Here is a 21,710-nt window from a genome sequence, read left to right as displayed (position 1 = left end):
CATGTTTTTCTCCCACTTTCCCTCTCCCCCACCCCTTCCCACTCATCTTGTTTTTCCCTTACCTTCCCTTTTTCAAATAAATAAATAAACATATATACAATATACCAGTTATCAAAGTCAGATAAGGTAACAACATAAAATAAACCATGAAAGAAGTTAAAAGAAACAGCTTTACATAGTGTATTAAAAAAACAACCATCAAAGATAAACCACTTGCTTCCATATCCTGGAGTTCATTTCGCTTAGCTTCATCCCATATGGACACAGTACATTGCTTTTGAGCTATTATGAGCCTCTGTTTCTTAGGGTCTGGCTTACTTCAATTAATATGATTTTTTTCCAGAATTTTCCATTTCCTTACAAATAGGGCAACCTCTACACCTCTTTAATCCTCCTCCTTCACAGCATCCTATACAGTTACCTGGGATACATGTAATACTTCATTCTGTCTGCCTGCCTGTCTGCCTGCTTGCCCCCCTATTACTGTGTTCTGTCTACAATGCTTCATTCCTCTGTGTATTCCAGAAGGTATCTGCTGTTCTCCTTGTGAAACCCAGAGTTAGTTCTCTTTCTCAATCTCTCTCTCTCTTTCTCTCTCTCTCTCTACCCCCCCCCCCCACCTTGGAACAATATTATGTTACCTCTCACCAGGGAGTCTTTTGCCAGGTTCCTTCTCTGGCTATTACATGTACTACAGATCTCAGCTTAAATGTCACTTCCTCAGCTGAGGGATGACAAATCTGGGTGTCATTAATATTTCTTTTAAGTAATAATATTATACTTACTTCTATGATCAAAGAAACATCTAATTCACCAGAGATTGGCTCCCTTCGGATTCCTCTTTCTGGTGTCACCAGCACCAAATGCATGGAACTTGACAGACAGCTGATAACACTTTAGAAGGAATGACAGCACATTCCACTGACTCTGGAAACGTGTATGTCTAAATCGGAACTGTCCACCTGCATGTCGCTTTTTGTTTATTTATGTGTTTATTTTTAACCAGTCGTGGTGCTTGAACTCTTTGAGCTTCTTATGCTCAAGACTAGCGCTTTTCCACTTGAGCCACAGCGCCACTTCTGGCTTTTTACTGGAGATAACAGTCTCATGACTTTCCTGTCCGGACCGCTTCAAAACCACAATCCTCAGATCTCAGTATCCTGAGTAACTAGGATTTCAGGCTTAAGCCACTAGTCGTGGGCTTACTTCTGTTTTGTTTAAATATAAACTGAATAAAACTTTAAGAGAAAATCAGCTCCTCGGTTGCACTAGCTGCATTTCAAATAGTGGCCATATAAACGCGGTGGCATCCTCACTTTTTCCAATACTTAGAAGTCTTGATTCTGAGAAGGTGAGCTGTACATCCACTGCGTTTCCAACGGTAAAACTTCCCTGAATAACTGAACATCAAATGAAACGCCACCTGGTTAAGAGCAAACTTAAAACATAGCCTGTGCTCCACAGTCACTTCCAATATTGATAGTACTTTTTTTTTTATCCTAAGTAGGATGAACTAGCCAAACAGCCATTCCGTGGGGTTAAGACACAGCAGCGACCCGGGTCGCACTCAGATCAAAGAACAGAAAATACATTTCCCCACCGTTGCAAACCAATCCCTGGGGCCGGATCCCCGCTCACCCCGGAGCCTGCCGGCGAGGCTGCCAGCCTTGATGCCCCCACTGCAGAGCTCCTCCGCGTCCAGGAACACCGAGTCTTCATCCTCCTCCACCTCCTCCCTCGGATCCTCACCGTCCTCCTCCCCCTCCTCCTTGAACGGAAGCAGCGGTCCCACCAATTGGCGAAGATGTTGGTTGGACCCGGACATCCTCAGAACTCAGCACCATCTCCACCAAAGCCAACTTGCCCGGAAAACCCGGGGAGAGGTGCGTGACCAGCATCAGCCAATCAGCTGCCTCTGTGAGACAGTCCGCTTCCGGCAATGCCCAGACGCCCAGCAGCCAACATGGGAGCTGGGTGGGTGGGGACACCGCGAAACTCCGCCCCCAAGTGCGAGGGCAGGAGGCCAGGGGCGTGGCGGGGGCGTGGCCTGGCCTGGCGGGGGCGTGGCGGATGGCGGGGGATTCCCCTAGCCCGGGGGCACGACCCTTCAGAACCTGAAAATCACAGATTTGAGACTGGGTTTTCTTAATTGATAAAGGGCGGCAGACGTATGGACTATATACCATATTTTATTTATATTTGATTATTTACTTATTTCATTCACTTGTTTTTATTCAATTTGTATCAGTCCTGGGTTTGAATTCAGAGCTGGGCACTATCTCTAAACTTTTTTTTTTAAGCTTTTTTTTTTTTTCTTTTTTTTCTCTCAAGGCTAGAACATTATTACGTGAGTCTCCACTCAACTTCTGGCTCTTTTTTTTTTGTGGTTAATTGGAGATCAGAGTCTTACCAACTTGGCTGCCAGGAATGGCTTGGAACTACAAACCTCACATTGCGGCCTTCTGAGTGATTAGGCTTACAGATGTGAGCCACAAGCCATATCATTCAGTGAATCGCGTTCAGACTCACTGAATTGGAGCTAAAGGATAGTTTTTTTGTTTTTTTGTTTTTTTTTGTTTTTGCCAGTCCTGGCCTTGAGCTCAGTGCCTGAGCACTGTTCTTGGACTTTCTCAAGGCCAGAGCTCTACCACTTGAGCCGCAGCACCACTTCCGGCTTTTTTCTATGTATGTGGTACCAAGGAATTGAAGCCAGGTCTTCGTGTATGCTAGGCAAGCACTCTACCACTAGGCCAAACTCCCAGCCCAGGATGGTCTTTTTTTAACTCATGTTCCAAGTCTGAATAAGTAAGTGCATGCTGGTCTCCCAGAGTTTTAAGGGCAGGGGGAGCTAAGTAAAAATGGAAGGGGAGGGTTTGAAAATTTATTCCAGGGTTATGGCCTGACAAGAATAGTATTTGAAAGTGATGGAACACTTTAAGGAAACTATAAATTATACTGCCCCATTACTGTAGTCACACTGTTTACTATGTCATTATCTTATTAATGATAAACCCTGAATAATCAAGCATACATGACCTGCTAGATCCAAAAGCACTTGATGCAGGATTCTAATGCAGCAGGCCCTCCCTCTCTGGGCATTCTATGCTGGCAGATTCTACCAATTGCAAGTCAGACCCATTTTTTTTTTCTTTTTTGAGAAATTTCATCTGGGGCCAGGAGGTTGGCCTAGTGGTAGAGTGCTTGCCTCACATGCACGAAGACCCGAGTTCAAGTCCTTGGTACCATGTACATGGAAAAAAGCTGGAAATGGTGCTGAGACTCAAATGATAGAGCTCTAGCCTTGAAAAAGCCCAAGGACAGTGCTCAGGCCCTGAGCCCACAACGGGCAAAAAGAAAGAAAGAAAGAAGGAAGGGAAGGGAAGGGAAGGGGAGGGGAGGGGAGGGGAGGGGAGGGGAGGGGAGGGGAGGGGAGGGGAGGGGAGGGAAGGGAAGGGAAGGGAAGGGAAGGGAAGGGAAGGGAAGGGAAGGGAAGGGAAGGGAAGCGAAAGAGAAAAGAAAGAAAGATATTTCGTCTTCACAGGGCTCCAGTGGCTCACCCTGCCATCTTAGCTGCTCAGGAGATCTTAGGATTTTGAGGGTAGACAAATCTGAGGGATTGCTATCTCCAATAAACCAGCAAACAACTGGAGGTATGGTTCAAGTGGTACAGCACAAGCCTTGAGCTTAAGAGGTAAGCAAGTGAGACTTCAGTACTCACATACATACAAAAGAAAAAAAGTTTTCATTAGTATTGAACATATATATGCTTTTTTTCTTGTGATCCTGTAAATAATAAAGCATAAAATTATTTGTATGCCCTATTGTACTAAACCTTGGTTTAAATAACTAGAGGGTATGGATCTGTGTATAGCAATTTAATGTAGGAGATTTGGACACCCGTGAATTTTTTATTTATTTATTTTATTTATTTATTTATTGAACTAAGACTGAAATGAAAATGAATTTCACTGAAAGATACTTGCAGTGTTATACAAAATGTCATTAGTGTATCAATAGCAACAATCATAAATTACCAATTGAAAACAAAATGTGCCCTTACAGCATGATTCCTCATCAGCTGCCTCTTAGATTATTAGTGCCATTGATTATGTGACACACCTGATGTTGAACCCAAACTTCCCAATCCCCCAGAAAGACCACCAGAGTCCACAACCAATGCAAGCAACAAAGAGCCGTTTCTGCATCTTGGAAAGCAGTGACACTTGGAGACCCTGAGTACAGAATTCGCGCAGCTTATATAGTACAGAACAAACAAGTATTTTTTAGTTTTCGTTCTCACAGCCTTAGCCTCATGTTTTGATTAACTTTTACATAGAGATATTCCTCAGTTTCTTATCTATTCTGATGTTATGGTTTCCCACAGAACTCTAAGTGTCCTTGCTAGCAGTGCAAGTCCTAGAGATGACCTTTGAATGTCCTTGCTAGCTGTCTGAGTAAACAATTGATGGAACATCTTACAGTTCTCCTGAGAAAAGGCAGTTAGGAGATTTCTCAGAACTTTACAAAATGGACACTGCCTAGAAATAATTTTTTACTGAAGTTCATCAAACTTCAAAATTAATTTAGGCCTCACACGGATACTGTGTGCCAGGCGATCAGTCAATGCTATCTATGTACATTAAATCAGCTTGGAAATATTCTTGTCCAAGATATTTAAACTGACCTCTTTGGTTTGATTTTGTTATTGCCTGTTTTGTGCCACTACTCGTTTTTGAACTCTGGGACTCTTGCTCTTGTTTGGCTTTTTCAATCAAAGCTGGACTTCTGCTACTTGAGAACACCCACCTTCACTTCTTTAATCTGATTTCAGTCAAGGTTCTGGACCATTATTGTTTAATAGAAATAGAATAGGTAAATTGCAAAGTTTCTAGTGACTACTTTGGATAATAGAAATGGGTGGCATTTTAGTAGTACATCTTGTTTAATCCAATATAGCAAAGACAGGTGCCATCTTGAATGCGCTAAGAGCTCCTAGCCCTATTGTGGGAAGCTAGCCATCTTTACCCTTCTAGGGAGGGGCAACCTTATCCCGGTGCCTCCATAACAAAGGATATCCATTTGGTTTGTTGGGGGATGGCCTGCTTTGTGTGAGACCTGCCAAATATACATGCCAATTCCAACTAAGGTGATAGGTTAAGTCAAACCCTAGGCTGTAACCCTATTGGCTATCTGAATGTGGCTGGGGCTGACTATGTGATCCCTCTGTGTATGTAACAATCCCATCGGCCACCTGTGTGCGGCCAGGCTTCACCGCATAGTTTTTGCCCTTAAAACCCCTGCGTGAGGGGAAGTGGATGAATCTAGAGCGAATCATGTTGAGTGAGACAAGTCAAGACCTAAGGAACAAAAGGCGCATGGTAGCCTTAATATGTGGCTATTAGATCCAAAGAGTACAAGAGCGAGGACTCAATATCTGCATACCCAATGCTATGGACATGGTAATGGAAATATAAACATAACTATATAGACATAAAAACCTATGACTCTATAGACATAATGTTTTTTTTTCTTTTTTTCTTTTTTTTTTTGCCAGTTCTGGGCTTGAGCTCAGGGCCTGAGCACTGTCCTTGGACTTTCTCAAGGCTAGAGCTCTACCACTTGAGCCTCAGCACCATTCCCGGCTTTTTTTTTCTATGTATGTGGTACTGAGGAATCGAACCTGGGTCTTCGTGCATGCTAGGCAAGCACTCTACCACTAGGCCAAACTCCCGGCCCTAGACATAATGCTTTATTTCATAAACTAATATATAGCTATGACATACAAACCCTTAGCCTAATTTTGATTAAATTCTCAAAACTAAGTGCCAGTGATTGTATATAGAGATTCCCTTCTTGAACACTTGTTTGTTAAACCTGTCATTTGAAATATGATGTAAAAATCAATGTTAATAAATTCTTTAATAAATAAAAAAATAAAACAAACAAACAAAAAACCCTGCATGAGAACGGCTCAGAGTCACAGTGTCAGCTCCCCAGTGTGTCCCTGGCCGGTCAGTTCACCATCTGCTTCCCCAGTAAATCCACCTTTTTGTATGAGACTGTCTCTGTGTGGTGGACTCTGGTGGGACATGGAATCCCCACCTGGAGGGATGTGGAATCCCCTCCTCCTGACCCCATAACAATGATAACACAAACTACTAAGAAAACACTCTGAGTTTTGAACTCTGTGTACATGACACCATTCTAGCATACCTCAGTTTGAACAAGCCCCATTTCAAGTTCTCCATGGCTAAATATGGTGTGTGAGTGAGCACCGTATCAGATAGAACTCACAGATCTTTTTTCTAATTTTCCTCAAATCCAAGGAGTTGAAATAGAAATTAAATGATATCAAAAGGAAGCAGAAGGCTCTAGAATAGAGGTGGACAAGCTCTTTCAAAAGTCCAGGGAGAGGCTGGGTATTGCAATGCACCTTCCACCTGTAATCCTAGCTACTTAAGAGGCTGAGATGTGAGCATCATGGTTAGAAGCCAGCTCAGGTAGGAAAGTCCATGGGAGGCTTATCTCCAATGAACCACCAAAATGCCAAAAGTGGAGCTGTAAGTCCAGGGACAGCAACTGAGCCCAGAGTTCAAATCCTAGGACTGGCACACACACAAAAAAAATGTCAAAAGAGTAAAGATGTTGGTTAGGTATTACTAACTACATGTGATCTCTAAGACACAATTTCCCTTCTCATCATCTACTTTATCTTTTTTTTTTCTTCTTTCTCTTCATATTTTACAATCTCTTAATAGGACTGAACAGTTTTAAGCCTTGCTACTGTACAAAAACAGCAATGCCTGATTTAGAAGATGAAACATTCAATTAGAAAATTATTGATTTTCTAAAAAGACAATGACATGGAGAAACAACTGGGTAGTGAGGGATTCTAGGATTGCTAATGACCAGTCACTATAAGCAGCAAATAAGGAAAACCCTAAGTAAAGATACAAGGCAAGGGTAAAGACAAGTGAGCAGGAGCCAAAATTTGCAGTGTTCTAGGATATCAAGCAAGGTTAGAGAGAAGCCTTGAAAGATGTTTGTTTGTTTGTTTGTTGATGTTATTTACATCCTGGAATTTGAATGCAGGTCCTCATGCTTGCAGGCATTAAATCATTTGAGTGACATCATTTGAGTGGCAGCCTGTTTCTGCTTTCATTCTCTTTCTCAGGCAGGGTCCTTCCTTATTTATTGTCCAGCCTAAGGATAGACCACACCCTGCTTGTTGATTGACATGGGAGATTTGGGCCATGACTGACCTTGAACCATTTTCCTCCCAGTCTTTGCCATTCCAAGTAGAAGAGATTACAGGCCTGAGTTCTTAAAGATTTTAAACAGAAGCTTAACCATTTTCTTTTGTAAACATAGCCATTGATCTCCCATACACCCACCCGAATTTCAAAGTATCTTGAAATCTATTCTAGGAAATGCTTGTCAGATAAATCAATGCCTCTGAACCGTAAATGAAAATGAAAGCAACATCTTTAGTGTGGGATATATAACACTTCTTTTTTTTAAGATTTTTTTTTTCTGTCACATAATGTGGTTTTTGGTTATGTTTGAAACACATTCATTATCATACATGGAGATTATAGTACTAAAGCAAATAGCACACTGTGAAGATATCATTAGTAAAATTTAAACTTTTTATTGAGTGGGTGCAGAGAGAATAATGTTTAGTGACCTGTTTCATTAATGTGATGAGGTGAAGGATGCAATTAAGATACAGTGATGATAATGGTTGTTTCATGGTTATGTTAAAAGCACTTCAAATTCATACTGAAAGACATTTAATCTACCATGTTCTCTGTTTTGTTTGTTAAAGTACTATCCATGGGAGAGTGATAAAATTAAGGTAAGATATTAGTCAATAATGGCATTATCATAGAGATTGGCAATGGTACCCAGAATAGAAATGCTAATAAAGACTAGCTGAATTTCATTTAGTCCTCAAATCTGCACACATATGGTCTATTGTCTTCTGATATCTGTTTCCCTTTCCTTATTGGATACATAACAAAACTATGTCTTTCCATGTATTTGAGGTTGTAATGGACCTCTGACTTGCCTTGGCTGATAAAGAGCAATATATCGTGATGTGTGTGTGTGTGTGTGTGTGTGTGTGTGTGTGTGTGCATATGTACATACACACACATACACACATTAGTACAGGGTTTGAACTCACAGCCTGGGAATAGTACCTTAGCTTTTCAGCTCAAGCACTCTACCAATTGAGCCACAGCTTTACTTCTGGCTTTTTGGTGGTTAATTGGTGACAAGAGTTTCACAGACTTCCTGCCTGGGCTGGCTTCAAACTTCAAGCCTCAGTCCTCAGCCTCTTGTGTAGCTAGGATAAAAGCCTTGGCTACCAGCACCTAGGAGAACAGCATGTATGTGCCACTCTCCACTAGATTGTTCCTGGCCTATGACTTTTCACACTCAGAAGTTCAAGAGTGCACCATCATACAATAGAGATTAATTTTTGTGTGATGTTAAACAAGTCAGTATGACTGGATTTATTATCTCATCGGAATCTAGCTTATCCTTCCTGGCAGGATAGCTTGTGTCTTATGTTACATGATATATGTTATGATATTATAGATGGTTGTGTTTAGTGGGTACAGTGAAAAGATAAGGAAACAGTGGGAGCTCTTACCAAAGTGTTTCTTTGATTTCTATAATTAGTTTAAAAGACACATTAAAACAAAAAAAAAATTTTCCAGTCCTGGGACTTGAACTCAGGGCCTGGGCACTGTCCTTGGACACTTTTTGCTCAAGGCTAGCACCCTGCCACTTGAGCCACAGCACCACTTCTGTCCTTTTCTGAGTATATGGGTACCAAGGCTTTGTGCATTTTAGGCAAACACTCTGCCACTAGGCTTCGCTCTCAGCCCAAGGGTTTGTATTATGAAATTAAATTTTGTCACGACTATTTAAGATAAAAATTTTAAATTACCCTAAATTTCTGGGCACTGGTGGCTCATGCCTTTAATCCTAGCTACCTGTCGGGGACATTCTCCCCCTCCCTGAATTCTTAGTGTAAGAATGGGCCTGCATCTTGTAATTAGGTCACTAAGCAACACATGCCTGCTTGGGTTGATATGCAAACATCCTACCACCTGGCCTCTACCCCAGCAAACATCCTACTGCCGGACCCCCTACCCCAAGCAGTTCCTATACCCTAACCCCCTCCTGCCTCTCCTGAAGAGGCATATAAACCCCTGTGTGAAAAATAAAATTTGCAGCTTGATCAAAACGCTTGTCTTGCTGCCTTCTTCGTGTCTCCTGTCCCTCTCATTCCTCCCTCTAGGTTCTTGGTCCTAGTTGACATCCTGCTGGACGGGATAGCTACCCAGGAGACTGAGATCTGAGGATCAGGTTCAAAGTCATCCTGGACAGGACAGTCTCTGAAACTTATATGTCCAATCACACACACACACACTGGACAGGACAGTCTCTGAAACTTCTTGTCCAATCACACACACACACACACACACACACACACACACACACACACACACACCATTAAATTACTTTTGTTTTCATTTTTTAAGGAGAGGAGTTAGACAATACAAGATTCTGTGAACTATGTATGACCATGTGGGTGCTTCCGTGGAAATATCAACTTAATTATTTTTTTGTCAGTTCTGAGGCTTGAACTCATGCTCCATTGGCTTGAACTATGCTCCAGCCCTAATTAGTTGATTCTAATGTAAAGTTTTTGTTTTTAAATGTTACAACCAAAGTAATGATTTCATCCACCTCAATTACAATTTCATCTAGTTAGCTTTATTACAGAAATACTCAAACTAAAATAGTTGACCAGCGAAGTCCATAAACTTATATTTAAACCTGTGAGTTTGTAAGACATAGGAGATTATGATGATTAAAGATTACTGCCTCCTTAAATACTCTTTCTACAAATTCCTTTCTTAGCAAGCAAGCTATTATCAAGATAGTCTCTACAGCAAAATGACATCATCTTAACTACTGTAGAGCTGGTGCTGGAGTTCGGTCCCTTCGTGCCTATGTTGGACTTTGGAAGACATTTGGTGAAAATTATTTTTCTCCCATGATCAGTAAAAAGAAAAAAAAATAAGCAGAAGTGTAGAGAGTATTAGTAAGAAGAGACAGATTATTGCAATCTGTTTAGCCAATGAATAAATATTTCAAGGCAGTTAGCTCTTCTGGAAGAACAATAAGCAAAATAGACCATATCTTTGTACATCCCAGTAGGAAGACAGGGAAATTAACATAAATCTCCAGAGAAGATACACACGCTGAGCAAAGACAGGAGAGTGGACTCAGAGGAGATTTGCTATTGTAGAGCGGAAAGACAGGAGAGTGGACTCAGAGGAGATTTGCTATTGTAGAGCGGTAGACGTATTAAACATTAACTCTGATGAGACATCGTGTTGTTCTGGCAGTGGAACAAGTGGTTGACTGGAAGGGCTGTAAATTAGGAAATGCACAAAGACTTCTATGCTTACGCAGCCCATGTGCAGCAGTAGAGGAGGAAGATTGACCTTCTGGAACAGAAAACTTTTTGAGTATTTCGTTAAGTCTTAGTGAAGCATTCAGGCATGCAGCTGAACAGGTATGTTTTCCTGGGGCTACTTGAAATGGTGGTAAAATCCCTCCAATTGTATGAACACTGGATTGACCACTTTTACTTCTGGCCAAAGAGGGAAGAAAATCTTCCAGCTTTTGAAACACTGGAGGAAAGTACAAGGTGAAGAGAAGTCAGGTGGAACAAGGAGAGCAAAAGCGGAGAGAGGACTGAAGTAGCCAAAGACTAGAATTCAGAAAGAGAATTAAGAGAAGTAGGATACAGTGAGGATACAGGAAACAGATGCAGGACAAACCCAAAAGAATTTTAAACTTTCTCATTTAAAGTAACTTTATTTTAATCCAACGACAGATTTTATTTAAAAATACACAATCTCTGAGAATTCATGTTTGATGAAAGAAGACACTGAGAACTTAGAAAATGCCAAGGAAAGGTGCTCATATTTAGAAAACAGAACTATGTGGTTTTTCTACTGGTACTTTTGTATGAGGCTTCTACTCAGGGCCTCAGGTTCTCTTTTACCTTTCTCTATAAAACTTGTGCTCTACCAGTTGATCCCCAGCCTCACGTCCAGCTTTTTTTGCTGACTAATTGGAGGTAAGAGGATCGTAGACTCTTCTGTTTGGGCTAGCTTTGAACTTCAATCCTCATATCTGGACCTCCTGAGTAAGTAGCTAGGATTACAAGCATGAACCACCAGCACCTGCCTGAAAATACTATTATCAGAAAAATAATAGTAATGGCTAATACTGAGTTAGTGATTTGTCAGCCTTACTCAGTAGACAGGGCTGAAATGTTCATTTTACTCTATGAGGAAACTGCTATGAGTTAAGTGATCAGCATAAAGGCAGAATAGCTGGGCTAGGATCTGAAGCCAGTTCTCTGCTGGCTGCTGTGTCTTCAGTAAGGGTCTGCACATGTGCAGGGTTGCAAGGAAGCAGGGAACTGTGGCACAGTATAAATGATCCTTGATTTGTTGCTTCTGTTATAGTTGAGATTTGTCAAACACATACAAATTGCTCTGGGACTTTCAGGTAGATTTAAAAGAATTGTAAGAATTCTACAGCTTTGCATTATGAATAAGTGATAAATACATTGCAAGAAGGTTACTTGTTTTTCATATTGGGACTGGGTCAATTTATAAGAACTCTACTCAGAGGTCTAAGGCTAATAGTACATATAGAAGAGATGAATGCTTTATTTTGCTTGTGTGTGTGTGTGTGTGTGTGTGTGTGTGTGTGTGTGTTTATGTGTATGCTGCTGTATATCAAACTCAAGGCTTCACATAAGCCTTCTACCATTGAGCTACACAATGGACCCCTGGAAAAAAATTCCTATTATTTTCCTCTTTCCTATCTTTCTTTGTTTAGGACATATTATTGTTGACCTCCAAAGGAAATGCATAGAGAATATGAGAATAATGGTTCTTAGATGGATCAGTTGTCTGACAACTCACATTTAAGTGCTTCTTAGATAAGAGTTTCCTATTTCTATTTCTAATGCTCTTTGATTTTATTTTCCTCATTCATAGCACTTGAACTCAGGGCTTTGACATTGTCCCTGAGCTTCTTTGGTTCCAGGCTAGCGCTCCACCACATGAGTCACAGCTCCACTTCTGACATTTTTGGTAGTTTAGTAGAGATAAGTCTCTCATGGACTTTCCTACCCAGGATGGCTTTGAACCACAAATCTCAGATCTCAGCCTCCTGAGTAGCCAGACTTATAAGCATGAGCCATGGCACCCAGCTCAGTTTTACTTTATTACAGTGTATAATTCTTTTTTTTTTTTTTGCCAGTCCTGGGCTTGAGCTCAGGGCCTGAGCACTGTCCTTGGACTTTCTCAAGGCTAGAGCTCTACCACTTGAGCCTCAGCACCACTTCCGGCTTTTTTCTATGTATGTGGTACCGAGGAATCGAACCTGGGTCTTCATGCATGCTATGCAAGCACTTTAACCACTAGGCCAACCTTTCTTCTACTCAACAGATACCTGGTAAACATGAACCTAAAGGAATGTGTGCCAAAATATTCAATAATCGTGTTTATTGAATGGATTAAGAATGAATGACTCCACTTAGAGAAAAGCACATTTAAGAAGTCGAATTACAGGAGAACTCAAAAAGGAAATGAGCTTTAGGGATGAAGACACATTGAAGAAAATCATATAGGAAATGGAAGCTTCTGCGATACAGGGAATGGATTTACAGACAAGTTGAAAGACCCCAAGATCAAGGAAAGAGGGGTGCTGCAAGTTTTAACTGCCAGTGTGTGCTGTCAGGATGGCAACTTAAGTATTTCTCAGTCTACGGTCATATCTGAGATTTCCTATGTCTGATAGCTGTTACCATTTAGGTTTGTTGATTGTATGCATGGAGACCACATCTCATGAAGGTGGTGATAGCAGAAGCACATGTCACTGTGATGTGTGGTATTAGTTGCCCTTGAGACTACCGATACTTGTTGTGATAACACTGGAGTTTTGGAAGCTAACTATACTCAATGCCCTATTATTTTTTTTGCCCCTTCTGATAGCCACTTCTTGAATATTAGGTGCAAAGGCTCTTGTGAAACTTGCAGGACACCCAGATTATCTGGATTTCAGATAGCAATGAATATATATATATATATATATATATATATATATGTAATATTGGCCAGTCCTGGGCTTGAGCTCAGGACCTGAGCACTGTCCTTGGACTTTCTCAAGGCTAGATCTCCACCACTTCCAGGTTTTTTTTCCTATGTATGTGGTACCAAGGAGGAATTGAACCCAGGTCTTTGTACATGTTAGGCAAGAACTCTACCACTAGGCCAAACTCCAGGCCCTGAATATATATATATATATATATATAAAGATTATGTCTCAGAGCATCTTGCATATTTATTTTCTGAGTCTGGCAAGTCAGCACTTTGCATTCTGTTCCCAGCTGTTTATGCCTTCAGCTAGGCCCCTCTAGATCAGTGCTTTTGTGTCTCTGATGCCCTCTACTGGCTGAAAATTATTCACTAGCACTGGAGGGAAAGGCTTGATTGTTTAGAGAGCCTAATGAATGTTGAAAGAATTGTGGATGAAGCTTATTCCTTCAGCAAAAGTTTATGGAGCATAACCTTTCCATGCTTTAGGAACTGTGATGAGCTACCCAGTAATTCAGTATCTTTTAGGAACTCCTACTCTAGAAGAAGCAAGAAAATGCACTGGGACTGACAGGTGTTACAATCTTAAAAAGAAAAAAATATAAATCCTGATCTAAAAAGGTATCACTGACAAGCTGTAAAACACCATTTGGGTTCTGAGAGTGTCTGTTTAGTCTTAAAAATAGAGAGCAGGCAAAAATACTATTTAAGAAGTTCAGCAGAGTTCAAACTCAGAGAGATTAGCAGCTTTCAGGAACCTTTTAGTTATTTTAAAGCAAGTACCAGAGCTTAGCTTGGATCAGAAAAATGAAATGTAAGTCAATGAAGTGACTGGAGGACAATATAGAAAAGGATATATACTGTCCTGGGAGGACTTCATGAAGCATAACTAATTTGGGAAAGGAGCTGGGGACAAAAGATTGGGAGCTCAAAGAACAGAGAAGAGAGGAGACAGGTGATGAGGTCTACACTATATGAGAGCACAATTAGCCACAGCACAGCAAGGTGGGTAAAAGAAATAGGACAGCATGGTGTGTGGGGTGAAAGGAAGTCTGACAGTCTTGCTCTAAAGCATATTCCATGCAGTAATTCCACTGAATTTTCTTCTAGCTTTTTCATCTAGCAAGTTCAGATAGCAGTGCTGAACTTATAGGGTCTTACAAATGGAAAATGAGGGTGATGTGGCCAAGTTAGGGTGAAGTATTCTAAAGATTTCAGAGCATTCTGGAGACTGAGAAGGTGATAGAAATAAGATTGTAGAAAATACAGAGCACTGTCTCTTATAGATGACAATAGACCATGGCAAAAACCCCTGCTCGGAATACCCAGAAATGCTGGGATGTGAATGTATTTTCTGCAGCTACACAGCACACAGACCTGAGGGGCTTGTTTATTTAGAGGAAATCCTGAAGGATGGAGAATTCTGGGACTCTTGAAGCTCATATAAAAGGAGGTCAGTATCTCTGAGATACTGTGCATCTTCAGTCTTTTATGTCACAAGTGTTTTAACAGACAATTGACTTCATCTCTGTGGGGACTTCCCCATACAGCCTAGCCCCTGACTTGAGTCCATGAGAGAGCCTTTCAAAACAGCAGGCCAAGTAAGGGCTCCTACTTTTGGGCCACAATAACAAATACCGGAGAAGATGCAGGAAAAAGGGAACCCTTCCACGTTGTTGATGGAAATGGAAATTAATGCACCCACTATGGAAATCAGTGTGGAGGTTTCTCAGGAAAACATGATTTATTGAAACCACTGTTGAGCATATATCGTAGGCATATATGTAAGACAACATACAATAGAAATCACCACACTCACATTTATAGAAGTACTAGACGTGTGTGTGTTTGTGTGTGTGTTCATGTGTATGTGTGTGTATGTGTATAGCAGAACATGATTCATATTGTGGGACTGTTCAAGAAAATGTAAGGAACAAGAAGACAGTAAAAGAATGCATGATATCTATGTATGATGATGGCCTAAGAAAATGCACATAGAGCTGGTGAGTCATAGATGGGTAAGGAAGAGCAATAGAAAGCATTATCTGACAGATATTCGATGCATGAATGTAGGAAATACTATAGAGAAACCTCTTCGTGCATACTACCTACTATATTCATATATACTCAAGAAAATGAATGACAAAAATGATAAATGATTCTCTTTTTTTTTTTGGCCATTCCTGGGGCTTGAACTCAGAGCTGGGTACTGTCCCTGACCTTCTTTTTCTCAGAGCTAGCATTCTACCACATGAGCCACAGCACCACCTCCAGGCTTTTCTGTTTATGTGGATCTTTTGGAATTGGAAGAGAAAGAAGAGGAAGAAGAAGGAGAAGCAGCAGCTATAGTGTTCTACATAATAAAGAGAATGTTAATTGATTTCTCGTTTAGCTCCTTTACCCTGTAGAATTCTAAACACAGAAAGAGACTAGACAAAACGGAATCAGTAGGGAATGGGCCTCTAGAATATTCTACAACCCTGTGATACTAAGGGATTCCTCCTCCTCCTCCTCTTTATTCTATGATCAGCATTATGTGCTATTTCAAGAGCTACACTAAGTGCTCACTCTAGTCAGGAACTTCACCTTGAAGGAGTGAAGAGCCTGACTTGGAGCCAGTCTTAAGGTCAAAAAAGACCTTTCCTCACAGATCTCAAGTCCTACAGAGAAGGAAGGCTAGCATGCATTCATTCCCCCCTTTTCCTTAACGATTCATGGAGGTTACAACTTAAAAAAATGATTTGTTCAGTTGGGAGCTAGTAATTCTAAGTGATTCACAAGGCTGAGAGCTAGAGAAACACGGTTTGACGTCAATCCCAACAGAAAACTCTATGTCCAATTAACCAGCAAAATGCTAGGCTGAAGGCATGACCAAGCAAGCAATGTCAAGGTCTTGAGTTCAAGCCCCAGTAATAGTAACAGTAACACACACACTTCATTTTTTTTTTTTTTTTTTTTTGGTGCCAGTCCTGGGCTTGAGCTCAGGGCCTGAGCACTGTCCTTGGACTTTCTCAAGGCTAGAGCTCTACCACTTGAGCCTCAGCACCACTTCCGGCTTTTTTCTATGTATGTGGTACCAAGGAATCAAACCCAGGTTTTCGTGTATGCTAGGCAAGCACTTCAACCACTAGGCCAAACTCCCGGCCCCAACACACACTTCATTTTTAAAAATATTGCAGAGCTGGATATTGGTGCCTTACACCTATAATCCTGCGTGATCTGAGGATTGCAGTTCAGAGCCAACATAGGAAGGGAAGTCTGTGAGACTCTTAATCACGCACACACACACACACACACACACACACTATATGTGTATATATATATATAATCTCCAAAAGTAGTAGAGCATCAGCATGAACAGGAAAAGGGGATAGGACTCAGGCCCTGAGTTTAAGCTCCGAGTCCAGCACACACACACACTCACACACACACACATACACGCATGAAAAAATATTGCATTTGTGAAAGTAATCAAAAGATTTGAGCATTACATCTGTGCTAATTGTATTTGTATTATACTTAAGGGCTATTAATTGCTAGAAAAATTCACTTCTCACAGGTCGGCTCCCCTTATTAAAATTCCTGTGGTATTAAACATATCAAGATGATCAATAGGAATACATAATTGCATCATTAATTTTGCAACGGCAGCTAAATATGAGTAAGTATGGAAAATAACAATTTAGAAGGAATTTAGGATAATCTATAAAGGTATTCAAAAATGAACTAATTAAATATTAACTTCATGTAAGGACAGCCTACCTTAAAATATAGTCAAGCCCTTCCCATGAATTCAGTGATTTGAATTTTTAATATACAAAATTAAATGCCATATTCAATTTCATTTATTATACAAACATGAATATTGACACTATCCATAAAATCAGATAGAGCTGACAATCACATAGTGCTTCAAGGCTTGTATAACATGGCAGAATTTCAGTTTCCATTAAATAAACAACAAATGACTTTAAAAATTAAACACAAACCTGAATTTTTCATGGACAGTTGATTCACTCAGCGCCTGAAGTGTTTCTTATGAAAATGTAAAGCAAGCGGCCCCTAGCGGACTTCTGATGAAGTGTTTCTCCAGTGCTTTTCATTTACCCAGTCGATCCATGTACATTGTTGTGTTCCAGACATTGTGCTGGGCTCTGGGGAGACAGGCCTGATTGAAAAGTGACGTTCAGAGGATTGAGGAGCAAGTTGTGATGAGAAAGCTTGGTCAGAGAGTCATGAGAAGAAGAATGAAAGTAGCTGATTTGGCAGCAGGCTGAGGGAAAGGAAATCTGGATGTCTGGGCCAAGGAAGGTCCAGTGGAGATAAGCCACGCGCACAGAGAGGATGAAGAACTGAGGATGGACTTGCCACTAGAATTGTCACTGGAAAAGTAGCTACAATTGGAAAAGCGACCTAGGAGCAGGACTAGAATTCTACAAGGCTTGGCCTTGATTCTCCTAGCCAATGTTCCACAGAGGCTGTTTGTTAATTGTTAATTGTCTCTTTCATTTTTTCTTTCTTTCTTTTTTTGGTGTCTGTGTTTCTTAAATATTAATATAATTAACACACATCACACAAACCCTCATTTAGATTGTAATTGATTCAAACCTTTATTTTTATTTATTTACTTTTATTGTAATTAATAGGAGGGTTAAATTATATTCACCAGATAGAAGGTGCATTACTTCACAAACATTGACACCCTTTCTCATATTTTGGTCCCCATTTCCTCCCCACTCCCCTGCCCCTCATCTTGCTGTCCCCCTTCCCTATCCTATTTCAAATAACCAAGTAAACATATGTATATATAATATAACAGATAACAAGGTAAGATACTGTAACAATATGAGATAACCAAGGGACATGATTCAAACTTTTAAATGGGACTATTTCAAAGTCGGCCTCTAACCATTTGTGGGCCTCTGCAAGGCCAAGACAGAAAACTTTCAAGCCCAGGAACAAAAATTGCACTGAGAAGTCAGTTGCACAAAAATTCATCTGGTGTCTATTATTAGTTCTGTTGTACAGCTGAAGCTCTACAACACAGGTGTTATATAGGTGCGGTAAGGCTCACATAGATGACAAAGTTTCCCAAGTTCAAGCAAGGTTAAGTTTTGTGACTGAAATGATGCTGAATCCACATTACTCCTTGGATTCAGTGGGCCAGGGGCCTAGCCTTTGGTTATCATCAAACAATAGAAGATAGTTAAAGGCATGAGAGTGGAGAGAGAGAAGGGGGGAGGGAGAGGGAGAAGGAGAGGGAGAGGGAGAGAGAGAGAGAGAACTAGAATGTGCCTATAAGTCCTCAAGTATACATGCTGAATGGAATGGAAACTCATTCAGGTATGGTAAATTCTACAGGTCTCTCGACATTCACCCAGAGAGGCCAAAGGAGGATATGCATAGGCGCAATAAATATGTGCATACGATCATATAAAATAGTATTTATCGAAATGAACTCCAAGATATTTTTAGTACATTTGTCTTTGGGAGTGTAAGGGGTGTGGGAGACACATGAAACGTGAAAATATATAACAGTGACACTCATTAGATACTGTATGGAAAATGAACTGTGCATCTTGTGGGTGGGGGTGGGATGGAAAACCTGGGAGAGAGTGAAACAGGGGGAGACATGGTTTATAAAGAATTGTACTCTGGCCGAGAGTTTGGCCTAGTGGTAGAGTGCTTGCCTAGCATGCACGAAGACCAGGGTTCGATTCCTCAGTACCACATAAATAGAAAAAAAAAAGCTGGAAGTGTTGCTGAGGCTCAAGTCATAGAGCTCTAGCCTTGAGAAAGTCCAAGGACAGTGCTCAGGCCCTGAGCTCAAGCCCAGGACTGGCACACACACACAAAAAAAGAATTGTATTCATTACCTGATTTGTGTAATTGTAACTCCTTAAATGTGTAACTTCTTTTTCTTCTCAGCCAGACACATTGAGACAGCCTATGTTTGGCTACTCCTTTTACTTCTTCTTCGCTCCTCGGCTCCTTTCATGCAGGATTTGCCACCCACCTCACTCCAACTTCTCTTTCAGTCAACAGCCTCCAAACTACTTACCTTAATGATAAAGTAACATAGCACTTTAGTGATCATGTAACTCATGTAACTCTCAGTGTATCACCTATACAATAACAATTTCAATATATATAATAAACTAAGAAAGAAAAGAAGAAAAGGAAAAGACAAGAAGAAAGGAATGAAGAGGGGAAGAGGAGAGGAGAAGGGAAAGGAGAGTGGGAGGAGAGGGATGAGGAGAGGAGGAAAAGGGAGGGGAAGGGCAATGTTGGAAGCCCAGAGGATGGCAAACTCAGAACGAAGAGGAAGAGGTCAAGAAGGCAGAGAATGCGGGGTGACAGTGATAAAAATCTAAGCAGGGACGAGTCATATCTGGCAGATGTTGAGAGGGAAGAAGTGACAGGGGTGGGGGAGGGGAGTAAGACTTTCCAGAAGGAAGCAGGGAATGAGACTAGGAGAAGCCTGAATGCTGATCACTAAGGTAAGCTGTTTGGAGGCCATTATTGTGTGAGAGAGAAGTTGGAATAGGATGGGAAACAAATCCTTTATGAAAGAGCTGAGGAGCAAAGAAATGGTGAAAGAAGGAATAGCCTGTACTCAGTTTTGATCACATGACTGAGAAGAAAAGGAAAGTACGGGAAGACACCTGTTTAAGAGGAAAGCTCTTCCTAACATTGTAAAAGACATAATCACAAGTTGATGTGTCTGTGGACCTGAAGACAGCGAAAATAAAAGGCTGAAGGTAAAATGAAAAGGAAAATGGCCTGAGTCGTTGAAAAACAGGATTGAGAGTGTGTAAGCAAACTTTGGATTGGCCAATAAGTGAGGTGGAGATGGGACAAAGGGCTGAGGATGCACTGTGTGGCTCCGGAAGGTGAAGGAGGGAAAGAATCCAGCTCAGTGTCTGCTTTTGTCCTCTGAGTGAGGAACCAGAGGGGTGAGAGGTTTGGGAAGAAGCTTTTCCACCTGCTGTGGGCAGCACAGGGGAAGGGTGGCCTAGGCCAGCCAAAGCCCTGCTGAGCAGGAGGAGAGACTGCTGAGGGGTGTGGTGACACAAGAGAGCACAGGGCTCAGGGACAGGGACAGAGTGGCACAGCACAAGGCTGACATTTTGCAGGCTGGATAAGGCTGAATCTCTCCTTCTCAGCCCACAACCCCAGTACACAGCCTTTCCTTCCATCATTATATCAGCAGTGAGCTGCTTATTGAATGCTTTGTGTTCACAACAGGGAATACATGAGTACACAAGAAAACATTGTTCAAAACAGCTCATGATTCAGTGCCAGAACGAATGATGCTGGCATACACAGTGTACAGTATCCATGGCAACAGGATGACGGTCATATGTGGGCTTTTCCACATCAAAGCTGATGTGATTGCTGATATGGCCTAGTGCTAACCTTTGATCAGGAGAAACGGAGGCTGAGCTTGTGACTTGGCACCATTCCTTACAGGAGCCATCTCCTTGGCGACAGATTGATTACTTTGGACCCTCTTGTTATGGAAGGAGCAATGACTTGTTCTCAACAGAATTAACTCCTCATCTGGGTAGAGATTTGCATTCCTGGACCACAATGCACCTCCAAAGATCTTGGACCAACAATCATTCTCCTAAAACATAGGTCTGACAGATAATTCATTTTATATTAAAAACAAGTGTAGCAACGGGGGCTCGCAGCCACAACATTCCGTTGGTCTGATTGCACACAATACTTTGTCACCTTGAAGTAGCTGGTGCTATAGATCTTTGAAATGGCCTGTGGAGAACTCAGTTGTGCTATCTGCTAGGAGACAACAGCAAGGTTTGATGAGTCAAGCTCTAAAGATCAATTCATAGCACTATTTCTCTCACAATACACAGGTCTAACAATCAGGGGCTTGGTGGAAAAGGCATTCTTCTTTTATTTATTTATCTTTATTTTTTGCCAGTCCTGGGCTTGAGCTCAGGGCCTGAGCACTGTCCTTGGACTTTCTCAAGGCTAGAGCTCTACCACTTGAGCCTCAGCACCACTTCCAGCTTTTTTTTCTATGTATGTGGTGCCAAGGAATCGAACCCGGGTCTTCATGCATGCTAGGCAAGCACTTTAACCACTAGGCCAAACTCCCGGCCCCGGCATTCTTCTTTTAAATTCACTTGTTTGATGGAATATTTTTCTTCCCATCTATTTAACTCTTTTTTCTTTTCTTTTTTTCTGTCCATCATGGGGTTTGAACTCTGAGCTGGATGCTAGATGCTGTCTCTGAGCTCTTTGACTTGAAGCTAGCACTCTACCACTTTGAGCCACAGTGCCACTTCCAGTTTTTCTAGTGTTTAATTGGAGATACGAGTCTCATGGACTTTCCTGTCTAGGCTGTCTTCAAACCATGATCCTCAGATCTCAGCCTCCTGAGTAGTTAGGATTACAGGTGTGAGCCACCGTTGCGCTGCTTCTTTCTGCTTGAGTTCTCCTAATTTGAAGTTCTTTCATCTCAAGTGAGAAATTGTA

The 21,710-nt window shown here is 41.3% G+C and overlaps 1 protein-coding gene across 1 annotated transcript in view; it reads right to left on the bottom strand.

The window, feature by feature from the left end:
* The window catches only part of Helb (DNA helicase B), a 28,415-nt gene extending 26,556 nt beyond the window's left edge, over positions 1–1,859 (bottom strand). Inside the window, exon 1 of the mRNA XM_090328077.1 lies at positions 1,639–1,859. Coding sequence (XP_090184203.1) covers positions 1,639–1,825 — 187 coding nt within the window. The 5' untranslated portion in view covers positions 1,826–1,859. The remainder of the gene's footprint in view (positions 1–1,638) is intronic.
* Positions 1,860–21,710: the final 19,851 nt, after the last annotated feature.

This window comes from Megascapheus bottae, chromosome 2 (genome assembly GCF_031878675.1).
Source record: "Megascapheus bottae isolate mThoBot1 chromosome 2, mThoBot2.hap1, whole genome shotgun sequence".
Taxonomy (NCBI): domain Eukaryota; kingdom Metazoa; phylum Chordata; class Mammalia; order Rodentia; family Geomyidae; genus Megascapheus; species Megascapheus bottae.
Note: the sequence above shows the minus strand (reverse complement) of the source record. Positions and strands in the feature narration are given on the sequence as shown.